Source organism: Drosophila virilis, chromosome 2, assembly GCF_030788295.1.
Source record: "Drosophila virilis strain 15010-1051.87 chromosome 2, Dvir_AGI_RSII-ME, whole genome shotgun sequence".
NCBI classification, from domain to species: domain Eukaryota; kingdom Metazoa; phylum Arthropoda; class Insecta; order Diptera; family Drosophilidae; genus Drosophila; species Drosophila virilis.
The window spans coordinates 29209195-29228069 of NC_091544.1; the positions used below are offsets into that span (position 1 = coordinate 29209195).

Genomic DNA, 18875 nt, shown 5'->3' on the forward strand with positions numbered 1-18875 from the left:
GACACAAAATCTAGACCTATCGATTAGTCACGTGAGCGTATCGATAGCAGCAAGTGATGACAATTTTTGCATGTCATGCAGTAATCATTTTGTGTACAGAACTTTTGTAGTGCAGTGTAGTAGAATTATAATAATTTCTAAAAAAAACTTTTATATGCAAAAGGTAAGTAAATCAAATATATATGATTAAATAGAAACTTTTGCCTTTTGCGCTCGCATTTATTGCATTTTTGTGTATATTTTAAGTAAATGATATCATTTGTAAACTATTGTTCAGCTGTGATATAACTTTGCTGCTTATACTCTAAGTTGAATGTGGCTAAAATGAATTGGAGTGTTCTTTCATGAAAGTATCATACAAATTATATTGACAAACTAGTAACCCTGCATAGCACCCGTCCGCCCCACCCCTCTAGTACTTTTTTATAGTTTTCCTTATCAATGCTAGACGCTGCTTGTGCGCCTCGGTCACCGCAGCACGCTTATACGGACGCAATTCATCTGTGCCAAAGCCGGGTATCCACATATTATATTTTCGCTCAAAATGCAGCTGCACGTCGCGCACCTCGATTTTGTTTGATTTGCGGTGCTTGGCAAAGGCGCTCGTCGATTTGACGGTGTCCTCGACAAAGTCGTCTATGATTTGCAGCAACAGCTCTTCCACATCCTCATCCAGTTGCGTGGTGGTGTCCACCTCGCGCACCAGCTCTGTGAGACGCGGCTTCGTTAACATCTACAAAGAAATGCACGAGATGAATTTTAACTAAATGAGATTTTTGGCTTTTGCGTATGTTTGTGCGCTTACAGGTGTATTCTCCGCGCCCGTTGCAGCGCTGTGGCTTGTGCTCTTACCACTAGCCCCTGTACCGCTCCCACCACCACCACCGCCACCAACACCACCAGCACCAGCACCAGCACCGCTAGCGACCGCTTGAGACGCTGTTGTGCCACCGTTTTGTGTGGAGGATGAGTTACTGTTGTTTGTCATGGGGCTGTGTTGTGAGGGCGATGCCATTGGTGTGTCGTGTTGCCCGCTGTTGCTATCAAAAGTGGTAAAAAGATCCGACATTGCTTTTTGGATAGTCTTGCGTTTTACAATATAGATAGGATATGGATGTTTAAATAAACTACTTAGGTAATGCAAGTTAAAATTTACAAAAATATGTAGCTGTGTGTTTCTGTGTGTGTGTGTGTTGTGTGTGCGTGGGGAGGGGGTAGACAGATAAAACCAAAGCGTAGCAATTGTATCGATGTTGTTGTTGTAGCTGCTGTTGTGTACTGTAATAAGTGTGTGTTTAGTGCGTGATTTGTATGAGAGCGTTATAAATATTAATTAGAAAACTAGTTGTAAAAATAGTGCATGGTTTCCATTATGCCATAGTTTTCACATTTGTTTTAGCATGCATGGGCTCATTAAAGTACAATTTTTTGTGTCCGCGCATAGGCGTCAAGCAAAACACTTACAGTTCGAGTTATAATTGGCGTTTTATTTATTTTAAACAATTAAACTGCAAATTTTATAAGAACAACAGAACAACAACCTCATTAGGCTTGCAGTGTAGTGTTGTGAAACAGCCAAACATCGCTAGTAGCTAACAAGTGCTGTAAAATTAGCCGAATAATAATGCTGCCAGACATCGATAGTTCGATAGGTCTGATGTCTCTTGTTTTGTTTATGTATTAAGCGCGGGCAGAACGTTATAAATGGCGGACTTTCTTGATTGTTCGATTTCTTTTTTGTAGAGTCGTATTTTTAATTATATCGTTTGTGTTAAATTGAGGCGGAACTTTTATGTTTCGCTTGTTTGATTTTAAATCATTTTCAACCCGAATAGATATGTGTGTTACATTTTTGATTTAAAGTTGCCACTTGCAAATAATCGATAATATGTACAATTTATCTTATCGCTCATGGCGAAATCGAAAAAACATTCATTGTGTTAATGCGCACGAAGTCGTTTGGATTTGCGCATTATTTATTAAAAATATATTACGTTTTATTGAAGTTAAACGCGAATTAACACTCACAAAAGAAAAATGTCAACGGCCGAGGCAACACCCATTCTGGAAGTCAAAGAGACTCCCGAAAGCAATGAAAGCGCTGAGAGCAAAGATGAGGATTATGTGGACATGACATTCACAAAAGAAGTGCGCCAGGCCACAAAAGATGTGCATAAGCTTACGGATGTCCTGGTCAATGCTAAATTCGCCATTGGTAAATGTTATTCAAATTATCAATTTGCTTTGTCATTTAACTGTATTCGTGTACCATATGCGCAGCGCTTACGGATGATGAAGTTTGGTACGATGGACTTTTGGTATTTTACGAATTATATAAATTTTTTGAGGCCAACTTGCCAGAGCGGCTGCTGCCCAAAGAACTGCATCGCGCGGCTGCATTTGAACGTGACTTTGCCTATTTCTATGGTGCCGACTGGGACAAAACATATGAGCCGCGTCCAGCTGTCAAAGTCTACTTGGCACACTTGGAGCAAGTGAAGGCCAAAAGCGAGGTGCTACTCTTCGCGTTTGCCTTCCAAATGTACATGGCCCTAATGTCGGGCGGCCAGCTGTTGCAAAAGAAACGCATGATTGCACGCAAACTATGGATTTTTCCCAAAGACAGTGCCGAGCAGCAGCAAAAGCAAGCCGAAGCGGATGCTGCGGAGGCAACAGCCAGGGCAGCTGCCACAGCCCAGGATGATGGCATCACAGACAATGACTTGCGTGCTCGACCCATGCCGGAACAGGTGACAATTGCACAAGTGGGCTGTGAGGCAACATACTTTCCCATACGCATACCCACTCTGAAAGTCAAGCTCCGTCGCATTTTCAATGAGGTTTATGGTCAACTGGATGAAAAAACGCGTGCCGAGTATATCGAAGAGAGTCGCAATGTATTTCGCATGAATATTGAACTGCTGCGCACTGTCAAGGGCGTGAATCGTGCCAATCTCAAAAAACTCGCTATTGCTGTTGTCTTTGTAACCAGTATTTATGTTGCTTTCAAGTTGGCTATCAAGTGATATGTTAGTTATACATTTACAACCTTTTTTTATTTTTATGATATATAAACCTAGTTGTTAGACTCAGATTATATATATACGCATGTTCGAGCCAAAGTCAATAAATTATATGTTACTTCCTTTAGACTGTTGAGCTAAACTAAATCCAATAGACCTCGCCTATTTAACCAGGGCAAAATACGCTCAGCTTGGGTCTTGTAGAGCTCATTGCTATATAGTTGATTGTATAAGGCATCGCTAGCTGGACTTTCTTCCAAAAATAAGTCGGAAGCTAAATTCTCATTACGTTTCGCCAGACAAATGGTTAAAGTTGTGATCACAGTGCCAGCAGCTATAATGCAAAATACCATTATTATAAAAAATACATTTAAATATAAACATCCAAAGACTTGCCATATATGGGATGCTTGAGCAATATGCTGTGCAGCTGCTTCAGATCGGGCACAAAGCCCGTGTATTTTAATAGTTGGGCATTTTCTATTAAATTCTCATGATACCAACGAATTAGATAGTCGAATTGCTCGATCTTAAGCTCCAGCTGTGGTGAGCTCATTAGGAAAAAGTATAGATCCTGTGCTACATTGCCATATTTGGTGTTCTGATGATCTAGCAGATAGGTCTCTTGCACTTGTCCGTTCTGGTCATGCTTGAACATAATATTGTTCGTCCATATATCAGCATGGTTTAGCACATTGAATTCCTGCTCATCAATTTGGGCATCTTTTATGGTGGTATCCAGATAGGCCTTTAACAGGGGTTCCTATTGTAAAATTAAAATTAGTTTATATGGCAATTAGATATTTCTGATATATTTCTCTCTGACCAATTTGTGCTCATATTCCTCGACACCCTTGAAATCACGCACGGTTTTTAGAAAAGCTTTTTCACAGCACTTTGTTATGGTTTTAAATAGCTCGCGTGACTTTTCGCAGATCATGCCATCATCATATCTAGCTGGATATGGTCCATTTAGTTCCTTATACCGCAGCGAGGCGGCATGCCACTGGGCCAGCTTTTTCAGCGCACACTTGGTGTGCTCCAAGTCCAGACCCTGCATGCGATCCGCCATTGTAAAGCCGGACGCCTGCAGATTCTCCATAAGCAAATAGTTTTTGTCAATTGACTGATTAAATCTGTAGGTCCTGGGACTGAAGCTGATCGATAGACCCGCCTCCTGGTATAGCTGCTCAAAGGCAGGCACGTACTTTTCATATACTTCATGCTCCTTGGGAACCATGTTAAATGCTGAGTTCTCATCCATCTTAATGTCAGGCTCTATTTTCAGCATATAGGCGTAGTTCTTTGTGGTGTTATCTAAGAGGATGTAGAGCTTGAATTTAGAAAGTAGGCTTACTTTATTTAAGACGAACCTTTAAGCTGCACTTTAATGTCCACTTTGAGCAGCTTGGCACCATAATTATCACCAGGCTTGGTTGCTGGAATCGAAGCACTTTCCAAAATCTTCTCAAACAGAGGCTCTTCCTCGCCAATAAGCTTGGCAAAATGTTGAAAATTCAACCAATCTAAATCCAAGTCATCTTTGGATTTTGTATCGCCATCGCTATAAAATTAAATACGTATTTTTAATAAATATTTACTATCTATTTTAACAAGTAAGAGGTTGTTCTAGTCGGGAGAGGTTCAGGGGATAACCTGAACCCTCTTCTCCCAACATCAAATGCATATATATATATTCTATTTTAGAAGTTATATGTCAGGTTTGGTGACTCTAGCTATTATTATTTACAAAAATTGACCAAAATACAGGATATCGATATCGATATCGATTCTTATCGATTGCTTGGAAACGGAGTAAGTTATCGATAATCGAAAACAAACTCGATCTGCGCAGGCACTAGGAGCACCTACATCTGAACACATCTGATTTCAAGTCTCTAGCTCTTATAGGTTCTGAAATCCTTGCGTTCATACATACGGACAAACGGACGGACGGACAGACCGACAGACAGACAGACGGATCGACTCGGCTATTGATGCTGATCAAGAATATATATACTTTATAGGGTCAGAGATGCTTCCTTCTGCCTGTTACATACATTTGGATTTCGCACAAATACAATATACTCTTATACCCATTTTTAATGGGTTCAGGGTGTAATAATAAAAGATAACAAAAAAATGGTTCATGCAGATTGGGCTGGGTTCGCAAAAGAAAGACGGATGCATGTTAAACTTAGCAAAATATTCTAGGCTATAAAAATATTTGATGTACCCCTAAGATCATGTGTTTGTAATACATCTGATCCGATCCGATAGATGCGATAGCTCTCTCAATACATATAACAACTTCTTGGGCTCGCAGAGAATTCTTTGACAATAAAAGTTGTTCCTTATCAACAAAATTAGTGATTGTTAAAAATATATTTGTAGGCTTTTATTTTATTTTATTTTTTTTATTAACTATTTAACTCAAACTTAAAAAAAACTAATTGCACTTAAAATAAGTTGTAACAGTAACATTTACAGAAACTTACTCTAAATCCAGGAGTCCTCTGTGATTTAGCCAGGGATATAGGGCCTCAGCATGTTGGCGATACCTGTCGTTTTGGAAGAGCTTCTTCTTAAACTGTTTTCCCTCCTCATCGTTGGCCAACATGGTGTCAATGCTCGCATTGGCGGTGGGATCGAGCAGCACAGCCGACATGACAGTCGCAACCGTAATCGGGGCCCACAGGGGATTCTTTAGCAGAATGGTGTGCAGCTCCTTGAGGCTGGGTATGTGTCGGGGATACTTTAAGAGTTCCAAATTGCGCTGCAATTCCGTATGATAGTAGCGCACAAAGTAGTCGAATTTCTCGAGTTTTATATCAAAACTGGGCGACGACAATAGAAAGTAATACAAATCCAGGGCGGGCGAATTAAAGGTCGACCGCTGAAAGTCCACAAAGAGCGTGTCCACAATTTCGCCCTGTGCATCATACTTAAACATCACATTATTTGTCCAGCAATCGCCATGATTGAGGCAATTAAATTGGGTATCATCGTAGATGCCTGCCTTGGCTTCCCAATGGAACATGTTCTCCAGGATCTTGGTCTGTAAATGGAATACTTTATAGGCGCGCACTGGGAAAAATATGACGTTCTAAATTCTAAACTCTTAATACAATCGTGCTTCAATATTTTTCAATTGATAAACCTAATAGGATTTAAATTTAATCAATTCAAAATGAAGGGGATTGTCTTGGATGAAGTAGAATACGATTACTCACAAAAGTTTGCCTACATTCAATAAGTGGACAAAAGGCTTTGTTAAAGAAATATCTGACAGAATTTGGACAAGATTCGTACCAAATCCATCTACAAAGCTGTTTTCTACTTTTTAGTATACTTTAGATTTATCTTTATAGTTTAGCTCTAGCCCAAAACTTACCACTTTATCGCCAAAGAGCTCGCTGCCCTTAAAGCTTCTCACTGCCTCTGTATTAAAAGCCACAAAGCTTTTACTTTGCGGGTTCTCAAAGAATGGGCGTGTCGACTCATTATACAGCGACTTGTCCAGGCAATCCGCATAGGGGCCCTTGGTCACATAGAGCTGTGCGGATGCGGCATGCAACAGCGCCAATTTGGCCAGGACCTTCTCCGTTTCTTTTATGTTCAGTCCCTGTAGGCGATCCGCATTCTTGAAGCCTGCTGGACGCAGATTCTGCAACAGAATGTGATCAGACTCGGGTGCATTTTGTAGTTTGTAGCTCTTGGGGGCAAAGACAACGGGCTGACCAGCCTGCTGGTAAAGCTGCTCCAGCTGTGGTATGACATCATTATACATGGTCATCTCCTTCTTGAAGGTGAGCATAAAATCAAGCATTACGGCTGATGCACTACTGGCTGGCGGCACTTTAAGCATAAAGGACGCACTAGAACTTTGACCATTTACGGCTTGGTATTCAATATCCACGGAGAGCATAATTGAGGAATAATTGTCACCGGCTTCGGTGGCCTTTTTGACACGAAAATCAAGAATTTCCTTGAAATCGGAATGATTGCGCTTGAGCAGTTGCTTGAATTGGTCGCTGTTTACCCAGGCGGGCACATTAGAGTCGAGCTCGGCTTTCGCAGGCGTTGCAATTGTTAAGGGCACAGCTGGGGCCTGCACAGCTTGCGGTGGTTCACTGAACAAGTAAATAAATTAATGTTAGCAACTAACTATGATTATAGAGCGGCACTTACTAAACCTCCAATAGGCCACGGTTATCCAGCCAGGGCAGCATCTGTTCGATGTAGTGCTTGAAGCGTTTATTCGTGTACATTTGCTTCTTGAAGTCGGCCGCCGATTCGCCGGTGCCCAAGAAGTTCTCAAACGTGGCCGTTTCCGTGGGATCCAGCAGCACCACGGGCAGCACCAGATAGCTGGCCATTAGTGCCCAGCTGCCGTATTTGTACATCTCCATTTGCAGCTCCACCAATTTGGGCAAACGTTCCTTGTACTCCAGCAGCTGAAGGTGTTTGATCAACTGATCGTGATAGTATTTGATAAAATAGTCGAAATCCTTCAGTTTGTAATCTATGTGCACAGATGTCATAATAAAGTAGAGCACATCTGCGGAAGGATGACCGTATCTGGGATTCTGGAAATCCACAAAAAGCATATCGAGCAGCTGCCCACTTGGATCGAATTTAAAGAGGAAATTGTTGACCCAACAATCACCATGATTGATGACATTGAATTCGTTAGGATTGGCCTGGCCCAGAGCTATGAACATGTCGTGCATTTTAGAGAAATATTTTTCCTACAAAAATCAATTGGCAATATGCTTAGGTTAATAAGATAGAAAATTCATATATATTATACAGCTGCTTACCAGCTTGTCGCGATATTGCTCGCAGTTGTCATAGTTCTTTAGATTCTCCACGAACATTTTCTGTGTGGGTATCATCATAGCGTCCATCACAGCCATAGCCTTTTCTGGATTCGAGCCAAACATGCCATACATTATGGTATCTGAGTAGGGTCCATGCAAGCTCTTGTAAGCGGCACTTGCGGCATGATATTGCGCCAGCTTGCAGAGCACCACCTTGGCCTGTTCAAAATCGAGGCATTCCAGGCGATTCACATTTCTATAACCATCCTGACCCAAATCGTACATAAGCACCGTACTCTTCAGTTTGGGCTCCGTTTTCTGGCTCTCTTCGAATCTATAGGCGCGCGGCCCAAAGGTTATGTCCAAGCCTTTGGACTTGTACAACTGCTCAAATTTGGGTATCAGATCAATGTAACACTCGTTTTCAATATCGAAGAAGTTTGCCATTTGCAACATTTCTTGCATTTGAGACGAGTCGTGGGGCACTTTCATCATATAAGAAATGGGCTTGACGGTTTTGTCTAGTCGAAAGATTAAAGAGAAATTAATGTTAATATCCATTTCCATTCACTAATTTTTTAATTCCTATAATCTACTTTCGACTAGCACGAACAAAGTTTTAAAAAGTAATATATACCTAAACATAAAAGCCCAAAAATAAATTTATTTATTTCTTTTTTCTTTTTAATATTAATAAAGTGCTTGGCCTTGAATTTAACCACACATATGTTTATTTAATTTTATTTTTACGAATTTCTATTTATAAGCTCTAGCTATAAGTACTTTCTTTCATTCTCAGAATTCTATTTTACAATTTTTTTAGCTCATACATTTTATAATTTTCAACTGAGCAATCTACAAATGCTCCATATATAGTTAAGTATATGGTATTAGTTCTGTTATCTCAGTAAAAAAAATGCATGTAGAAACACCTCCCAAACCCCCCGCTGAGCAGACGCGATTAACAGAAAATTGTGATGTGTTGATAAGAGAATTGGGTATTCCACATATCATAATCTTAATTGAATTTTGAGCTATTTCCAAAGTGTGTATTTTATTTAAAGGTATTTCCTCAGTCTGCATAGCTAATCCAAAATTTGTGACGTCATCGGCAGCTGTTTTACTCACCTGTCAGCTCTGCCTCAATGCTCACTCTCAGCATGAGCGTCGCATAGTTCTCGCCAGCGCCCATGGCGGGCTTTACGCTGAAGCTTTGAATTTTTGAGAACTGCGGCACAGTTTGTTTGAGTATTTCCACAAATTGCGCTTCATTAATCCATTCGGGCGCTGGCGTGGAATTGATAACGACTGGTGGGGTGGCCGCGGCCGGTGCGGGGGATAACTTGATCTTTGATTTGGCGTCGTCCACTGGCTCGGTGCTGGGCTGCGGCTGGGACTGGGGCTGTGCCTGTGGCTTCTGCGTGGCAGGTTCCACATTATAGCTATGCTTTGACTTGCTGTTATTATGACCCATAACAGATGTTGAATTAAAAGCAAAAAAACTGCGCGATTTCTAAACGTCTGTACGACTTGACAAACAATTTTCAACTGAGCATTTGCCTTAAAATTTACGTTGATATTTATACCCAACTTTTACCGATAGCCGCTGATAGTCGAACTATTTTATCAGCATTTGTTTTGTATTTGAGTATATACAAGAAAAAATATAAATAAACATAAAAAAAAAAAAAAACAACAGCATTATCGTACGAATATTTCACTCTACTTAAACTGGTTGATTACTCGAAACTTTACAATACCTGCCGAGGGCAAAAGCTCTCTGATACGCCAAATATGGATAGATTTGCAGATGTGCAGGCAATTATTCAATTCAATGCTCAAATGTTGAAATAAACTAGAGCGCTTTAGTGAGTGGGGACTGAAAGATGCCCTACACTCGGATACTAACATAAACGTAAGTTCTATAATAATTCAACGATCGAATTATTCGTGTACCAAAAGTGAACCAGTTACTCAGAGCAATGCAAATTGAATCTTTGGAACGCTTCGAGTTTGGAGCTTATTCCCATCTTGGTATTCCTTTTTGATAGTCGAATGCATGCTTAACTTTTAATAGAGCGCATTGTACGCTGTATCTAATTTATATATAATTTTACTCAAAAAAAAAAAGATTGATGTATATAACTCATATAAAGTCTAATCTATATATGTATATATAAATTCAACTTAGGTAGCGACCACTGTACTTGTAAATTAAATTCGTCTTAAGACAATAAGTAAATTTAGTTCGCTATTATTCAAATTAACAGGAATAGAAAGTTTTCAGTGAAACCTAGTTTAATTATATTTAACTTATTTTGTATGTTAGCTTGAAGTTGTACTTATTTAATTTATCTATTCGGGAGATCGAGTTCTTCTTACTAGCTAGACTGTTATCTGTTAGATTTAAAGCTAGTCTTTTGCTTCAACATCTGCTTCGCATTGGGGAGTGAGAGCTAACGAAATGCCTTGGATTTACTCTGATCAAGTCTATATACGACATAGGCTATATATACACATAAGCTCAACTCTATTACTGTATATTTTTTTCTGAATTGGGTTTGAATGATCGTTTGTAGAATTTAAAATTTAAAAATCTCTCCTCTCATTACTACCAGATCTGCTGTTAGTATAATCACAATGACTATGTCAAATACATATAATACTTATATTTCTTTCATAACCTGTTTGCTTATCTAATCTGAATACAATTAGTTGCATTCCTGATTGTATACGGTTCTCATTAGTGTATATATATATATATATGTGTGCATGTGTGTACACGGTCAATTTATAGATTAGAAAAAAACTCGCTCTGTTATGAGCATGTTAAAGGTCTATGACCGAATATTTGAAACATATGAATATGTTCTTGTTAAATAATTGCATTTAATTTCAATAGCAATCCATTTCGAATTTTTGAGTTTTGTGCAAAAGGCATTTACACTTTAGTGTTTATCTATTATTATATTATTCCTCGAGTCCCATGTTTAATCATTTGTTTCGACTATGTTCAGCTGAGGCGGTCGAATCGAAAAATATAAACGAGAGCATTTTTAAAAATTGACATTTATATTTTTTCATTATTACTAAATAATATAGTTTGAAAGTGCTATCAATATAAATATTGGATAGTACTAGTTAATAAATCTTAGGTTAAGGCATGATTATTTGCATTATTGTTTTCCTAAAGGCTGGGTCTTTCAGCCAATCTCTACCAGAAGCTGTCATAATTTAAAATTTTACGTTTCAAATCCCAAATAGCATAGATTAGCAAAATAATTTTAGCATAAATGATAAGTATATATATATTGACTAAATAAATATGCAGTTTAAAATCGTTGGAACGGACTGAAACGGCCAAATCGGGGTTTGTTTGCCGCCTGCAGCCTTTCTCCCAAAACTAAAGTTCTTGCTGTGTTGTTATTTTGTTATTTATCGAATCGGATGTTATTTTGCTGCTATACTTCCAATAGGCCACGATTGTCCAGCCAGGGCATTATCTGTTCTATATTAGCCTTGTAGCGCTCATTCGTGTACAGTTGACTCTTGTACTCTCTCGTTTCCTCATTCTGATCCAATAGGACAATGGGTAGGACCATGACAGAGGCTGTTATCGCCCATATACCATATTTATAGATTTGCATGTGCAGCTCCGCCAGCGTGGGCAGACGATCTTCATATTCCAGTAGTTTCAGATGTTCAATCAGTTGATCGTGATAATACTTTATAAAATAGTCAAAATATTTTAGCTTGTAATCTATGTGAACCGAGGTCATGATAAAGTTTAGTAAATCAGCCGATGGGTGACCATATTTTGGCAACTGAAAGTCCACGAAAATCATATCGATCAGCTCGCCTTTGGAACCGAATTTAAAGAGTAGATTGTTAATCCAACAATCGCCATGATTGATCACATTGAATTCGGTTGGATCGAATGTGCTGAGTCTCAAAAACTTTCTGCTCATTTTGGAGAAGAGTAATGCCTAAATTAAGATCAAATACATTGTAATCAAATATTTAGTCCAAGTTCATTATCAAACTTACAAACTTTTCGCTGTACTTCTCTCCATCCTTATAGAAGTTAAGATGTTCCAAAAACATTTTCTTGAATGGCCCCATTATGCCCTCCAGTATGGAAATGGCTCTCTCCTTGTTCGAGCCAAACATGGGCTGCGTAAACAGTTCCGGGTAGGGTCCATTGATGACCCGACAGTGTGCACCCGCTGCATGATATTGTGCCAGTTTGCGCAGCACCATTTTGGACTGTTCCACATCGAGACATTCTAGGCGATTCACATTTCTATAACCATCCTGGCTCAAATCGTGCATCAGCACCGTATTGGCCAGTTTGGGTTCCTTTTTCAGGCTCTCCGTGAACTTGTAGGCACGTGGTGCAAATTTGATGTTCATACCTATCGATTTATAGAGATCCTCGAACCTGGATATGAGCTCTGTGTAGGTTGCGTTCTCGACAGTAAAGAAATTTACAGTCTTTAGCATCTGCTGCATTTTGGCTGATTCATGTGGTACTTTCATCATGAATGACATGGACTTGACGCTTTTGTCTATATGGGAAATGTGTTACACAAAAAAAAAGGAAAATTTCAATGGAGCTACCGCCAGGCAGCCTCAACTCACCTGTCAGCTTAACATCAATGCTTATGCGCAATATCAACGAGGAATAGTTTTCGCCAGCCGTTGTGGCTGGTTTGATGCAAAAGTTTTCGATCTTCGAGAACTCTGGCACATTGGCACTAAGTATTTCTAAAAATTGCGACTTGTTTATCCAGCCTGGCACCAAATTATTATCAACATGTATTGGATACGTTAAATGGGTCAAATGGTCTTCGTTCTCATTTCTAATAGTCTCTAAAGAGCTGTGCATTTGAACTCCTCTCGATTTCATTTTACATTTATGCTTACGCTTGGAGCTGCTCTGACCCATGTTGAACACTGAACTAAGTACACAAATTTTCAAGACTTGATGAGGAAGGCACAAGCAGAGGAATGCAGAGGCAGAGTGATAGATAGATTGAGAAAGTAGAGAGGTAGAATGAGAGGTTATTAATATCTGAATAATTTGAGCGACTTATTTAAATTATGGTAAATATTTACTTATTTTATTTTTTAATCCATTTATTCCTTATTCAATCAAATAGATCCTTTCTGAATTCCCATTTTGTTTGAATTCAGCGGAAATAAATTAATATGCCAAATAGTAACAAAAGCTTATAATATGAATGAAGTGGATAGTCCACATAATCATTATCGATACCAATAAATCGAAAACGGATTTACAATCGGTTTCAAAACGATGAAAACGATTCCGTTTCAGCCGGAATAGAGCACGATACACAATATTTGAAAATGTGTAGTACTCGGAATATCTGTCTTTGCTCCTTGCCTATCTTTATACTTACATACATATTATTTTCAAGGATAAGAGCGATCACGCTGCGCCATCGATGTGTGCGCTTTGCTTTCCAAAGTTGCAGTCATATTAATTCGATTTACATGACTTTAGTTAATGTTTACACTAGCACATTTGCCACGCTTGTTGTCTGGCTTAATCTATCATTTTAATACTAAAATTTAAATTGCTTTTTTTGTTCATATATAAATATTTATATAATTTTATCATGGTGTAGCCTACTGATTTTTCTTACATATATTAATGACAGGCAATTTCTAGGTTTATTTCAATTTCATTTTCAAGCCTATTTATAAACAATGAGCATCTCTGCAGTTTCGGACACCGGAATCCTTCTTGTTCCCAGTTCATTGTAGCTACTTGGCTCAGCGTAGATGAAGTAACTGTTATTTTCAATGTTTACCAAACAGGCTTTATCCCTAGCTTCTTCGGGTAGTCTCTTATAGTTTAAGGTGCAAGTCTTCAGATCCAGCGCAGATCTTGAATTGGATGCAAAGAGCGCTTTTAACAGGCTCATGACAATGCAATTGGAATAAAACTGTGTGAACTGTTGGTAATTAACTTTCTTATTTATACCAGAACTATTGGCATAGGTCTGTCTAAAATTAGACTGCAAAAGCTTTTCATATAATCAGAGTGGAGCCTAGCTTATATACTGTTCGTAAATAGAATTTAACTCCATACACAAACATATAGTCAATTCGATCTATCTTATCTACGTATTCTTATAAAGTTTGTCAATTGTACGAAATTTTAAATTGATTTGCTTAACAATATTATTGCAAGCGTGATGAAATAGTTGATAAAAAGAATCATACATGTTACGGCTAGCCTTATCGGAAAGCTTCTCAATAAAAATATGAGCAAATACCACTTCAAATTATAAACCATCAAAACTGAAGAAAAATGTTCATTTTGAATGCCAAATTAGTTGAGGTCATGTTTATTAACTTTGGGTACTTTGGGATTTATTCTGCTAATTTGCTAATTTTCCCGAAGTTTGATATATTCAAGCCTAATCAAAGACAAAAATAGCCGACACATTTTATCAATACAAAAATATCAGATAGAATCTAATATTCAATATGTTAGAGACTGTATCCTCTCAAATATGTTATATACATATGTAAATAGTTCTGAGTTTGTATTTATATTTATTTATTAATTTTTTGTCACCTAACATTGGTTACTTAAAATAATTTCGTTTTATACACATTTAATTGTAAGATTGGGGTAATAAGTAATAAGTTGTCAATAGCGAAATGTTCCCAAAATGGTCTAATATCTAATCGGGCGATCCACTTGAACAGTATATTTCCCTGGGGTAAGCATGTAAGGGTAGGTTGCAACCCTAAACATTATGTTCTTGCTTACAATTCTCAAGTGGTTGTTGCTGTGGACTGACAAATAGGACTGGCAAATCAGAAACCGGGAAGCTCTTGGAGCTCTTAGTTACAAACAAAATTGATTCATTTAATCTCGTTTTAAAGGCTACACAATGTTTACAATTCAATATTAGCCAATCGATTGCAGTTGTAGTAAAACAGTTGAGTGCAAACATTTATTTGGCATGCGCCAAAAGTTATCACTAAAATAATACGCAATTATTTATCGCCAGCTCATGTGCCACCTTATCAGGTCATAATATGATTTAGCAATGCTTATAAAGCTCCCAAATAAATGTACAATTCCTAAAATGGCCATTTCGATCGTAACAAAGCGATATTTAAGAACTGGCAGTTGGCAGCAGCATTTGATAGAACCAGAATTAAAATTGGGTTCAGCTTTGTAGAATCACAATGACTGCGTCTTCTTTTTTGTTCCATTGAGATACTGCCAGACATATAGTTTTCAACGCCTGTTAAAAATTTTACTAACTTTTGGAGTGTGACGTCGTTAGATTTGAAGGCCTGTTACCCCCTAGGGTAGCTCCTAATCTAGTTTGTTCTGCGAGTGTAAGAAATTTGTAGATAGCTTCTTTCTTTTATAAATCTCTTTTGTTTTCAACACGATGTCTTATATTAGTGGCATATGAGGAGATTATCTAAAATTTTGAAAATATCAGAAATCAATTCGCTTTTGTACAAAATCGAGGTTAAGATTTATATAGGTCTTTCTAGTAACCTTTTATCTCTTTCGAGTTCCACTATCTTTTAATACAGTAAAAAGTATGTTTTTTTTTTATAAAACAATCATTTATTTATTTGTACTCTTTTGTATGAAATAAGAAATCGATATCACAGTTGCTTTTCAGTCATTTGTTTGGTCCATACACAAACAAGCCACGATTGTAAGCCCAGGGCAGCAGCTGCTTGTATTGCTGTACAACACGTTGATGTCCAAACATGGTGTTTCGCAGTTGGTCACCTTCACTCTCCTGGTCCATCATGGTGTCCATATTGGTCTTTTCGCTGGGATCTATCAGCACAAGTGGCAGTAGCAGTGATATTACGGGGTAAACTTAAATAATAAAATTAGATAATAAATTTAACAATAAGTTGTGTGTAATAAATGTTGAAACCAACCCCAATCGCCGTGGTTGAGAATCGCAACGTGGAGTCCCCTCAATGTAGGCAGAGGCTGTGGATAATCCAAAAGACTTAGATACTCAACCAGCCTGCTGTGATAGTAGTGTACAAAGTAGTCGAATTTGGAAAACTTAAGCTCGAAAGCAACCGAGGAGAGCAGTATATAGATTAAATCCTGTGCGGGCGAGCAATAGCGACTCATCTGCAGATCAAGAAAGTAGGTTTCGCTAATTTCGCCTTGTTCATCATATTGAAACATGATATTATTGCAATAAAAATCGCCATGATTAAGACAACGGAATTCGCCCTCAAACTTGGGTGCATGGGCCTGAAACATATCCGGTGCGATTGAGGTGTAGGATTTCTGGAATTGATTCAGAAATTACAGAATAAATTCTATATATTGAAGATGTAGAAAGACACTTAAATATTTTCCTATTAATATTCTTCAATTATTAAGCTATTCTAATTAACATGAGAAGTTTTCTTCTCCCAGCGAACTCCGATTATTTACCCCACAGCTTAATAGCCAAAGAGTTCAAATAGATAAATTGGACTCTTCAAATAATCTGCCATAATTACAGGGTATATATATATATCGCTTACTTACCAGTTCGCTCTCCATATAGGCAGCCTCATAGAGCGGCAGCGCCTTGATAAGCGACTTGGCTTGCGTGTCTCGAAACTCTTGAAATTTATCCTCCTCACTGCACAGATTCCGATCATAGAGTTTTGGATAGGCACCCTTGTGTTCATAGCGCACAGCTGAGGCGGCATGAAATTGGGCCAACTTATCTAGCACAGCTTTGGTATGCGCCATGTTCAAACCCTCCTGACGATTTACGTTCTTGAAGCCGCGATTGCCCAGATCTTCCAGTATGATCAGCTCCTGACTCGCTGCAGTTGTTGGCGCATAGTATTTGGCTCCAAATGTTATTTCCTTTTTGTTGTTCCTGAACATTTGCTCGAATTCGGGCACATAGCTGCTGTAGGTTAGCTTTTCCTTATCGAAGATCTTCCAGCTGGCAATCATATCACGTGTGCTCAAGGTTGTGGGCAACAATTTGACTATATACGAGGTAGCTGCTTCGCTGCCGTCTGCAGAGGTTTGTATTGAATTTATTAGAATTTTCGATTTCTTGACCTCAAATTAAGTTTAATCATTTACCATTTAGCTCAACGTTTATCTTAACGCGCACCACCAAAGTCGTAAAGTTTTCGCCTTTGCCGCCTGTGGGTTCTATCTTAAAGTTTTTGATGGCCTTGAACTCTTTAAAGTCCCGTTGCAAGAACTCCACAAACATATGCTCATCCAACCAGTTCGGCAACTCTGGCAACTCTGGCACCTCTTTTTCACCCGTCTTTTCCATGTTTTTTTCACGTCGAATTACGTTTTTACTGTCAGCTCTCTAAATTTATACTATAAGTTTCTTACTTGCCGAATGGTATGTTTATAAACAAAACAGAGCTTTCGTGCTTAAAGCTTAAAGCTTTTTTAAATTACACCACTTTGTCAAATGAGTAAAGCTCTTGAGCGTGTACGAATTTGTGATGCCCTGTATATAGTTTTATGTGAAGAACTGTCATCAAATAGTTTTTGTTTGTTTAACAATCTTTATAAAATTATAATGTTTATATTTGAAATATTTTTTTCAGACTTTATAAGATAAATTCGATTAGTATATAGGTAGCTCTACCTATTAGGTTCCTATACCTACAGTGTATAAACAAGTTCATTTTAATATATAACATATATTTTATTTGGCATAAAACAGTATATTTGAATATCTTAAATTCTTAAACACAGGGTATTGGGAACTCGCTCATTAAATGCGTAAAATGAGCTTGTTTACCAAGTGATACTTAAATTTCATTCAAAGCTTTTGCAGCTTTTATGATGATCAAAGCTTTGTAAGCGAATCTTCTCATTATTAAGAGACATACATTTTAATACCCTGAACCCGTTAAAAATGGGTATAAGGGTATATTGTATTTGTGCAAAATCCAAATGTATGTAACAGGGGGAAGGAAGCATCTCCGTTTGTCTGTCTGTCCGTATGTATGAACAGAAGGATCTCATAGCCTATAAGAGCTAGAGAATTGAAAGAGTCAGCAAACGTGACTTCTAAAATAGAATATATATATTCTAAAATAGTATATATGTATGCATTTTATGTTGGAATAGAGTGTTCAGGGTATTCCCTAGTCGGGAGCTCCCGACTCAAACCTCTTACTTGTTAGATCTGAATTTGGCGCAAATTTCTTTATATATTCAAATAATATCAACTTATTTAAGCTGTTTTTGATTATTAAAATAATTCTCGTTTGATTATATATCATATGATATCGTATAATATAACATATTAATCTTTATCGTATAATTTCTGACCATCTGTTTGGCTCATCTATCATGCCGTCAAATATATATTGGATTTTGTTCTAATAGCTTCAGAAAGTGTCGATATTTTTGCGCAAAATTTGCCAAAAATTGTAACAAAATTCAATTAATTTGTCACAGCGATTTGACATGCGCACAATAGACCCAAAGGGGGAGAGGGTGAGGATTACGCAAATCTCAGCCAGAAATTGTTCATAGACTTGTTAATTTCCTACGCTGATTTACTATGGGTAACATTTAATTAGCGACACGTGGCAAGGACAAACTGTCAAACTCATAAGAAACATGCTATGTGATCTTGAAATTTTAAGCTCACTTCTTTTGGCTGAAGTTTCCCACACAGCAGGTGGTCTAGTTTTAGGCATTTGAGTCAGTTACTGTAAACACTACAGATAGATACGATTCTGACATAAGACGCTAATCACAGACACGTGAGCGCACTTCATAAAGCCAAAGCCAAAGTCAAGCGTCAACCCCTATAGCAGGGGTAGCAATTGCTCAACCTAATGCGGCATGAAGTGTCACGAATTCATCAAAACATATTGCCAGCTACCGCACAACCAAAACAGGAGCAAAAAGGGTCGCTGTGTGTTACAGATCCTGCCGAGCAACCCTCAGGTGGGTCTAGTTAGGTCTAACAGATTTTTTGTGCTTCCCTCAAAACTAATT

The 18875-nt window shown here is 38.1% G+C and overlaps 5 protein-coding genes across 11 annotated transcripts; 1 reads left to right on the forward strand and 4 right to left on the reverse strand.

Annotated features, from left to right (window-relative positions):
* The first annotated feature begins 92 nt into the window (after positions 1 to 92).
* Ho (Heme oxygenase) lies at positions 93 to 3150 on the forward strand. Of its 2 annotated transcripts, XM_015170613.3 has the most exons (3): positions 93 to 163; positions 2007 to 2215; positions 2281 to 3150. In XM_015170613.3, exons 2-3 carry the CDS (start codon positions 2038 to 2040, stop codon positions 3024 to 3026), a joined length of 924 nt encoding a protein of 307 aa, XP_015026099.1. In that variant the 5' UTR covers positions 93 to 163; positions 2007 to 2037; the 3' UTR covers positions 3027 to 3150. The 2 variants fall into 2 exon arrangements, with proteins under 2 accessions (XP_015026099.1, XP_070063656.1); XM_070207555.1 differs by lacking the exon at positions 93 to 163 and having other exon boundaries at positions 1932 to 2215.
* Positions 187 to 1600, reverse strand: Taf12 (TATA-box binding protein associated factor 12). 4 transcript variants are annotated; one of them, XM_002056295.4, is made up of 3 exons: positions 1465 to 1600; positions 806 to 1040; positions 187 to 733 (listed from the first exon to the last, which is right to left on the reverse strand). In XM_002056295.4, exons 2-3 carry the CDS (start codon positions 1013 to 1015, stop codon positions 413 to 415), a joined length of 531 nt encoding a protein of 176 aa, XP_002056331.2. In that variant the 5' UTR covers positions 1016 to 1040; positions 1465 to 1600; the 3' UTR covers positions 187 to 412. The 4 variants fall into 4 exon arrangements, with proteins under 4 accessions (XP_002056331.2, XP_015025854.1, XP_070063657.1 ...); XM_015170368.3 differs by having other exon boundaries at positions 806 to 1278; positions 1465 to 1599; XM_070207556.1 differs by having other exon boundaries at positions 806 to 1034; positions 1465 to 1574.
* On the reverse strand, positions 2626 to 9391 carry LOC6632772 (uncharacterized). Its single transcript, XM_032433734.2, has 9 exons — positions 8975 to 9391; positions 7847 to 8367; positions 7215 to 7774; positions 6418 to 7156; positions 5522 to 6081; positions 4397 to 4587; positions 3850 to 4340; positions 3420 to 3786; positions 2626 to 3357 (listed from the first exon to the last, which is right to left on the reverse strand). Exons 1-9 carry the CDS (start codon positions 9318 to 9320, stop codon positions 3161 to 3163), a joined length of 3972 nt encoding a protein of 1323 aa, XP_032289625.1. The 5' UTR covers positions 9321 to 9391; the 3' UTR covers positions 2626 to 3160.
* Positions 9392 to 11128: 1737 nt separating this feature from the next.
* Positions 11129 to 13470, reverse strand: LOC116650339 (uncharacterized). Of its 3 annotated transcripts, XM_032433736.2 has the most exons (5): positions 13270 to 13469; positions 12773 to 12829; positions 12488 to 12718; positions 11894 to 12414; positions 11129 to 11832 (listed from the first exon to the last, which is right to left on the reverse strand). In XM_032433736.2, the coding sequence occupies exons 2-5, from the start codon at positions 12792 to 12794 to the stop codon at positions 11308 to 11310; spliced, it is 1299 nt and encodes a 432-aa protein (XP_032289627.1). In that variant the 5' UTR covers positions 12795 to 12829; positions 13270 to 13469; the 3' UTR covers positions 11129 to 11307. The 3 variants fall into 3 exon arrangements, with proteins under 3 accessions (XP_032289627.1, XP_032289626.1, XP_070063655.1); XM_032433735.2 differs by having other exon boundaries at positions 12488 to 12829; positions 13270 to 13470; XM_070207554.1 differs by lacking the exon at positions 13270 to 13469 and having other exon boundaries at positions 12488 to 12708.
* A 1992-nt stretch (positions 13471 to 15462) lies between these two features.
* LOC6632775 (uncharacterized) lies at positions 15463 to 17223 on the reverse strand. Its single transcript, XM_002056300.4, has 4 exons — positions 16977 to 17223; positions 16419 to 16906; positions 15806 to 16172; positions 15463 to 15740 (listed from the first exon to the last, which is right to left on the reverse strand). Exons 1-4 carry the CDS (start codon positions 17176 to 17178, stop codon positions 15535 to 15537), a joined length of 1263 nt encoding a protein of 420 aa, XP_002056336.3. The 5' UTR covers positions 17179 to 17223; the 3' UTR covers positions 15463 to 15534.
* Positions 17224 to 18875: the final 1652 nt, after the last annotated feature.